This window comes from Apaloderma vittatum, unplaced genomic scaffold, assembly GCF_000703405.1.
Source record: "Apaloderma vittatum isolate BGI_N311 unplaced genomic scaffold, ASM70340v1 scaffold8524, whole genome shotgun sequence".
In the NCBI taxonomy this organism is placed as follows: Eukaryota; Metazoa; Chordata; class Aves; order Trogoniformes; family Trogonidae; genus Apaloderma; species Apaloderma vittatum.
In genome coordinates this window covers 56,595-65,071 of record NW_009712065.1, presented here as the reverse complement: position 1 = coordinate 65,071, position 8,477 = coordinate 56,595, and the positions used below count along the sequence as shown (strand labels likewise).

Here is an 8,477-nt window from a genome sequence, read left to right as displayed (position 1 = left end):
ATCTCAATTTTTAATGAAATATGAGGAGATGGGAAATTCCAGCACTTTTCGGTGTTAAAGAAATTGAGCTTGTCAAACAGCTTTAATGCCAGTGTCTTTAAGAGGCAATGTTACCTCTTAGGCTAGGAAAGGTCATCACGTGGCCTCACGACAGCATTTAATTTAACATGTAGCTTGCCAAATGTGCTGGTGGAAGAAAAATCTAAAATACAGCACTTGGCTTTAAATTTTAAGTCTCCTTCCTGCACTGTGCCTTTATTTTTTTTCTCGTAATTTTTTTGCCTCAAGCCTGACACGTGACCTGGAGCAGACAACAGCATTTCTATGCTTCTAGGACATAGTTTGGGTTGCAGAGTATTGTGCACGGTTGGTTGTCTTTGTCTTGGCTGTGTTGTGAGAAGAGGTGAGGGAACCTTCCTGGTTCCCAGCTGCCGCCTCAGGTTTGGGGGGATCTGAAGGTGGCTCCGGTGTGCGCAGGGACAACCTTTGGCGTGCCTTACGGTCTGCTACACCCACCCTTCCGGTGGTGGTTCTCACTGGTGGGGTGTCGTGCTTCGGGCGGATCAGCGCAAAGCGTTTTGCCATCGGACGTGAGGTGGTAAAATCCTGCACTGAGTGAAGCCTGGAGTGCAGTTCCCTCTGTCCCATCCTCATCTGTCCACCTGCCTTAGAGGTGGTTGCGTGTCGTCGCTGTGCTCGCCTGCAGCCCGGAGTGTTGCTGACTTGTGCTTCTGTCCTTGCAGTCTGAGCGACGAGAGGCAGACATGGCCCAAGCATCCGCTGATCCGAGTAACGTGGAGACCACTGACCCGGAGGAGAGTTCTCCAAATATGATAGTCTACAGAAAGGTAAGGGTTTGGAGCACTTTGCAAAAATCCCTTCTTACATGGTTGGCTTGTGAAAGGATCCTGTGCCCCTTTTGAAGTCCAAGGTATGTTTCAGTCTGCTTGGATGCATAGCTGAAGTGGTTTTCAGGAAAGTAGTTATTTAAAACTGCAGCATTTGAGAGCTTGGAAGTTGTCTTCTGTTCGGTGGAAGCATTTAAGCTTGTTTGTATAAAATAGAGGGTGACAGAGGAATAACTTGAAATCTATAACTTCTTGTGGATAGCTGTGGTGTGACTTTAGCTAATTGTTCAAGTTTAAGTCTGAAATATCTGTATGCACCTTCCAAGTTTTATCACGCTAAGCATAAAGGCAGCTGGCATACAACAATCTTTTAGTACATTTTTTTATATTTTCATATTATGTTTTTTGCTGCATAATTTACTATTTGATTCTTTGTAGGTAGTTATTACCTCCCATTGCATTGCTTCAATTATAAAAAATAAACCTCTGGAGTGCTAGTGAAAAATGAATTAGACAAAGGTAGAATAAGAGCAATATATGATGTCAAAAAACATTCTTTCACCATGACAAAATGTCTTATTCTGAAGTACTTTGGAGGTGGTATAAAAGATGAAGGAAAGCAATCTGTTAACCCATTTGCTAAGGCATTGTTTTAGTCTGGTGTAGGTATATCAGTTATCTATGAAATTGAGTATTTCTCTAGTGTAATGAAATAATGTAAATATTTCTTATTTAGCCTGTGAAATGCTTGCTATGTAGCATGTGAAAGTGCTTTATCCTTCTGGCAAAAATAAGATTTCCTGCATGGCTCAAACTACCATTCTGTCAACTCAAGATGTACAACGCTAACTCAAATCACAGTTCCATTTGTAGTACGATCCTGGGTAAAATTTGTATTTTCACTCATTTTACACCTTGCAAAATAGCTATAAATAACTAAAATACATTGACTGTGCATGATACTGTTTTCTGCTGGCATTACTGCAATCTTGATGACTTTCATATGCTGGGAAAATAGTTTGGGTTTCATAAAGAGCATAAGTTGCTTAAAGTGTTACTTTTTGATAACTGTAATTTTGGTTTGGTTGTTGCATATTTGGTTTGGAATCTGGAATTGTTAACATGGGAAAATTTTCTGGGTAATGTGTAGGCTTGTTTGTTTTGAATGTGTTATGAACACACTTTGGCTGCTAATTTGGAAGCAGCGGTAGTCAGTTAGTCAGATTATCTTTTTAGAACCTGTTTGCTGAGAGGTCCAACACCCCAGCAGGTTGAAGCAGCTAGAGGATGTGAAAGAAGTTTCTGGTTGCGTGATCTAGAATTAGGGCACTGAATCTGTGACTGCAGAGAATCCATTTACCTCTTCTCAAAAACATTATGTTTTATTTGAACATGCCTCACTTATTGTGAATCTCATGGCATTTCTGCTTCAGGATTTCTCCCATTTCTTTGCCCTTTGGTGTTTCATTATCTTTGCTGGAGAATAAGGCTTGCAAGTTCTGTGGTATCAACGAGGAGCCTCTTCGTACTGTTTGGTTCATCTCTCCTTACTGGTGTCACTACTCTCAGCCCCTCATAATACAGTCATCTGTCAAATACGTGGTTATCTTTTAGAATAGCGTGCCCATGCATTGTTCAGGAATACTGTATTCTGTATTGTCAATATTAAGCTAATGTGGGCCTATCACATTTGTTTTGTTGAGGGTTTTTGTTGCTTTTATGAATAGGGTTAGTAATTCTTACTCTTCAAAGTTAATTTCCATTGATGATTGACTTTCTAAATCTAATTTACGTTTGATATTAGTTATGTGTGTTACACATCAATTATATGTTCCTTAGCTTTGAGAAATTGTATACAAAATCTGAGAAAAGACTTTTATTCTCTTATGTCTCCTCTCTCCAAATGAGTGTTTAGCTCTTCATCTCTCATTTCCTTTCAAATGGCTTGATTGCCAGTAATGAATGAGAAAAACACTGCACTGGACTCCCTGAAATACAGAACACAATTTGCCAGCATGCCATACAGTTCAGTGTTGGTGTGGTCTCACAGTAAGAGAAAAGCTTTGCTTCTCACAGCAGGGATGCAATTCTTGATTCCCCTTAAGGAAAATAGAAATAAGTGTGGGCTTCAAGAATGGGACCACAGTAATTCCTGCTTTAAGTGTCAACTATTTTGTCACTTGTCGTAGCTGTCACGTTTGTGGGATATGAGGGGGGGAAAGTCCTACAAGTACAACCCCAAATTCTAAATGCTTTGTTTACTGAGACTCACTGAGGTCTATTTGAAGCTCATAAGTCGAGAGGATGGTTTGTGGGAGCCTGGTTTTCTTTATCATCACTAGTGAGATATGCATGCCTAAAGGACAGCTCAGATCTTAGGCGGTGCTGAACGTCCCTTTGGAGCAACCTCTGTCTGTTTTCTTTATGGAGAAAAGCATAGAACGAGCTGTTCTCTTTACTTAGGTAGGTAAAACTAAGTGGGATGGATTTTGGCCATGCAGAACAAAATAAACTAATTTATTTTGACTCCAATTAGTTTGTGATAGTCTCTGTGAACTCCTGCAAACAAATAGATTCTAAGTGCTTTGCTTGCTACAGCAGATGGTCTCAGTGAGATAGGTTTTACTTCCTTCTACCTTCAGGGTTAACCTTTTGGGGGCTGATATTTATCAGATTGTGAGGCATGTTATTTATTTTTTTTATTCCAGAAGACTCAGGGTTGCCCTAGTGTTGTGGAAGGCATGTGTCTTAGGTGGTGCAGATGCACTCCTTAAGATAAGTAGGGTTTGGGGTGTGATTTGCCTCACCCTTCACTTGTTAAAAAGAAACATGCCCTAAACTACATCAGCTGGGCTGGCTGGGTCTCTGATGACTATTGTGGGTGCCTCCACACCTGGCTGTCGGGCACTTATGTCATATGGTAGATACCCAGAATTAAGCAAGCTGCATCCTGCTCCTAGGTTTTGTGCTTCCTCTCATCTGTCTGTATGTCTCGGTGCCTAGCCCTGGGCTGGTTACAGGGCTACGAGTAGTGCTGCAGTAAGGGTGCGCTGGCATCTCTCTGGTGTGGCATGGTGATGTCCAATGAAAAATTTAAGGGTGCTTCAGAAACTACATTCTGGTTTAAGTACTGCTCTGTGAGTAAAATGTAGGAACTGTGTTTTCTTTAATCGGTCTGGTCACATCTGGAGAAGATGCTGATGTATTTTTTAAAAAAATGTTCTTTTGATGTTGAGATTACTGCTGGAAGGGTCGTATGTGGTGCTTAAAAAGACTGTTTGAAATGCGCTACTCTCCTTTTGGTGGGAGCAGGTAATGTCAATACACAAGGGCTTCTGCGGAAGTGAGTGACATCCCAGTCCTCACTTCAGTCTGTGAGCGTTGTGTGGGTGCTGCAGCACAGAAGGAAAAACATGCAATAAAAAGTCAGTGAGAGGAGAAAAACACACTCTAAGCAAACAGTAACAGAAAATATCCGTTGATTTTAAATGCCTGTCACATTCCCTTAAAATCCAGCTGCTCTTGATTGCCTTTCTGGCTTCCAGGTACTGGTTACTATGTCCCAGGAGCCCTCTGGCTCGTTGTTCTAATAATCCAGGTCTGAAAGTTCACCTTCTGCAGACCATATTGGAAGACAAACAGTTCACAGACACCTTCTGGCACTGGGCCTATTAAGCGACCTATTACCAAAATAATTTGGCAAATTGAATCTTCTTTCAGAAAGGGTAGTGGCAAATTGTCATGTCACTGAAAGAAAAATGGAAATATTTGGGGCTTGGCTGAATAAAAGCTGAAAATACCAATAAGGAAGAATTGTTTAGGAGTACCTGGGGACTATAACAAGAAGGATGAAAACACAAAAATGAAAATCTAGATTGGATAGCAAGGCATACTTGTTCCTGAGAGAGATCTCTTAGGAGGGGGAAGATTTGGCAACCTCTACTTGTTAGAGATGTTTAGAACCACTGTGAGCATGCGCGCTCTGAGGGGTGTCAAAGGGTGTCATCAAAGAAATGACCTGGCTTATCTGACAGTACATTTCCATCTCTGCTGAATTTTCCCAAACACACCTTCCATATGTGCTTGCTAATGGTGGCATTTGGTGGGTTAAATTTTGATTTTTTTTTTTTTTATGGTTACTCATTGTAAATCTTTTGAACAAGCAGGAAAATCTAATTTCCAAAAGCAATTACTGTTCTCAGTAAATGTAATACAAGCTTGCAGCTGCCACAAGATGTTTTTGGAAAAATCTTGAGTTGTTTGCTACCTTCAATAATTGTCAGCCTTACCCTCTTTTTAAATGCTGTTTTAAGATCTGAATTGTAATAATTAAAAAAAAAAAAATAGAACACCCCCCCCCCAAAAAAAAAAAAAGTAAAGAATGCAATGTTACCTTAACAGTTTTTCTTCAGGCAGATTCTAGAGTTCCAGCTGTGGCAAACAGCTGGAGTGTGGCTGTCAGACCTGGTCCAAAATGGTGATAGGGCAGGAAATGTGAAGACAAGCAGTCGTGAAAACAGATGTATGCAGGCAAAAAACGTGTGGACCGCAAAGCTGGAAGATGGGGGAAGAGACTGTTGTTCAGATTAGCTGTTTGGATAAAGGAAACGTGTCAGTGGTATCGGGAGCTAGTCAGAAGACCAAGACTACTGTTGGCTTTCTCTTAAGTTATGCCATACAGCACATGAGAAACTGTCTCACTAGGTTACTGTCCAAGCAGCCAAAAGCAGACAAACCCCATAAGGGCACAGTCCAAATGATGGCAAAGAAAGAAAAAGCTGCAGTATGCTAAAATGAGATGGATTTAACGTGTGGAACTTCTATACTTCATTAAATGAAAGTAGTCTGCATTGTTTTTTGGTGTTTCCTAACCATTTTGAGGTTTTGGCTATTCTAGTGAGAGGCAACAGAACCTAAAAGCCATTTAAACTGTTGAACGCTTTTGGCATTCTTTTTATTTGTCTCTCGAGTTATATTTTAGCATTCTGCTGCATGTAAAGGCCTTGAGTCTTATTTTCATATGTGAAATCTTAGATTCTTACAGAATTGCTTCTGTTTTCTAACTGATTCTTCAACATAAAATGATGATAATGCATGAGTTGGTAACACTGCAGACCTATAGTCTTCAAATTTTACCCAAAGATATTTCTATACTGTTAAAGTGCCATAAAGTAATCACTAATAAACCATCTTGCTCTTGATGTTCCTTGATTTTTTTCACTCTGTTTCCAGGCTAAAAGTGGTAGCTGAGGATTAAACTAGGACTGAATTTGAAAGCACCTATCAGTACTTCAGGAAGTGAAACATGCACAAGTTTTGATAAGTAACCCCCAAACTAGCATTATTAATGTTGGAAAATAAACTTAAACCCAGTCTTGATACCAAGATGTGTTAACATGCAGGCTAGGCAGCAGGGCAGCTTTAACTCTACACTTCTGTATTGAAAAAGGAGTTTCAGTTAATCACTGCAAATACTCATGTGCCTTAGCTGTAAAATAAAGTTGACCATGTCTTTCAACCTTGCTAATTTTTTATCTGAGTTACTGTGTCAACGACTTCGACTGCATCAGGTGCTGCATAGAGAGGGGAAAATACCTGTGTGCAAGATGGGCTGCTTGTTAAATTGTGGCTGCAGTAAGGGTAGAGCTGGATGGTTTTAAGCTGGGAGATTCCCTCTTGGCGTTTCCCAGTCATAGGACATCATGGTCTGGTATTGTGGGGTGGCAATGAAAAACACAAATACAGTCCCAGAGTGTCTTGGAGAAATATTTCCAAGGGAGTGATTGGTATCAATAGTATTATGCAAAGTGCAGTGATCCAGCCTCATCTAAGTCATGGTGTAGTCCTCTCTGTCAGCATCTCCCATCTTCAGAAAGGGTGACCTGGTTACACAGGATGGACTAGAAACAAGTAGCTTGTTTAGCTGAGGAAAACAACATGAGGTAGGAGAGATGTAGTTACTCTGCAAGAGTGCTCCAAGGGATAAATGTTGGGCAGGGAGAAGGCCTGACAAAGCTGAGACATGTTTTGAAGAGGCCTGTGCGACCGTCGCTTCTTGCAAAAGTAGAGGAGATACAATGAGCCAAAGGAGTCTTTCTAGCTTTATGTTTGTACCTGCTTCAGATTACCCTGAATGGGGACTGTCTAAATTACCTGCAAACACCCTTTATTCGTGCAGCAGCAAACAATTTGTACTGCTGAAGTCTTTTGACACACATTGGTGTCCCAGACTAAAGCTAATGCCACTGACCTTGACTGGAGCTGTTGGGGGAACCTTATGCTGAAGCTGGGCACTGTGGGTTTGATTTCCGAGACGTGCATGAATGATTAATGATTGAAGGCATTAGTGTAAAATTGCAAGAAGTTAGTGCCTAAAAGACTTCAGAAGCTAACTTGCGTTGCTGTTTAGACACAAATAAAGCTGTTATACAAGTGGCAGGAACATCTTTTCGGAGTCAGGTGGAGGTGATCCACCTGCAGAAAGCACTTTTGGACACTATTTTCTTTCTGTCATTTGTCATGTGGTAATAGCAAAGACTCAGCTGAGGTTAAAGATTCAGATTAGTAGGTGGTGTGCAAAGTTGTGATAGGGAAACGCATGTAGTGTGTTAGGTAGGTAGACCCCGATAACTGCTTTCTTGTTTTTCTTTTGAGGTGTATAAATACGTACGTATATACACGCACACACTCTTGCATACCTTTGTGAAAAAATCTGTGTTTATGGATAAAAGCTAGCCCTTGTAATATCTGATACATCATGTTTCTGATGACTGACTCAGGAAACAACTTGTTTCTGTCCTTCATTAACTGGTATAGGTTTTCCTTCATGTATTCAAATATAAAGTAAAGGTGGTCATTTTCTCGTATGACTTCTTTCAATTTAATTATGTTGGCATGATTTAGCTTCTTCAGAGACTTGACTTCTCTCAAATTCATACATTCATCCCAAGAATAGAACTTCCTTTTCATTCTTTTGGTAGCCACAAGTTCTCCTGACTCGTTGCTTTTCCCCATCAACACACTGCCATAGGTGCAGTAATAGGTAATAATGTAGTAAGAGGTAACGAGGATGAACAAATAACCTTTGTTTTTCCTGGTTATATCCTTTAGCCTAATATAGGAAATATATACTTAGGAACATATATAAGATATATTAAAAAGAGGTAGGTATGTATGATTTTTTCTTTTATATATCTTATATGCCTTAAATCTTTTCATTCAAATGATATGTACACAGAGTAATTAATTTGCAGTTTATACATAGGAAACTATAGGAGTCTATCTTTCCCATCTTGGAAAAGATGGTCTTAGCCCTCATATGTTGTATTCTGCTTTGTAGGTAGAGATTTTGTAATAAGCCTATAACTAGCTTTTTTTTTTTTTTTTTTTTTTTTGGTAGTTTTCTCCATATCCAGAAGCTGTCTTATTTAAATCTATTTAGTTTTCTTTCCTCTCTGGCTCATCTTTTTTTCTGTTGTTTTTTGTAACTGAAACAAACTGTCTCTTGCACCCATAAAAGTCTAATTACAGTGATGTATTACTTTAGCTGTTCTCAAAGGCAGAATAAAGATGAGCCAGGACCAATAGCTATGACAACTTCAAAGTATATTTTTAGCAAAGCAACCAGTG

At 39.8% G+C, this 8,477-nt stretch overlaps 1 protein-coding gene across 1 annotated transcript; it reads right to left on the bottom strand.

Annotated features, from left to right (window-relative positions):
* Positions 1 to 330: 330 nt before the first annotated feature.
* LOC104272763 lies at positions 331 to 7,959 on the bottom strand (the record flags this gene model as incomplete). Its single annotated transcript, XM_009867843.1, has 2 exons — positions 331 to 838; positions 7,603 to 7,959. Coding segments are annotated over 2 exons (865 nt in total), but the record flags the coding sequence as incomplete, so codon positions are not given.
* Between the last annotated feature and the right edge of the window lie 518 nt (positions 7,960 to 8,477).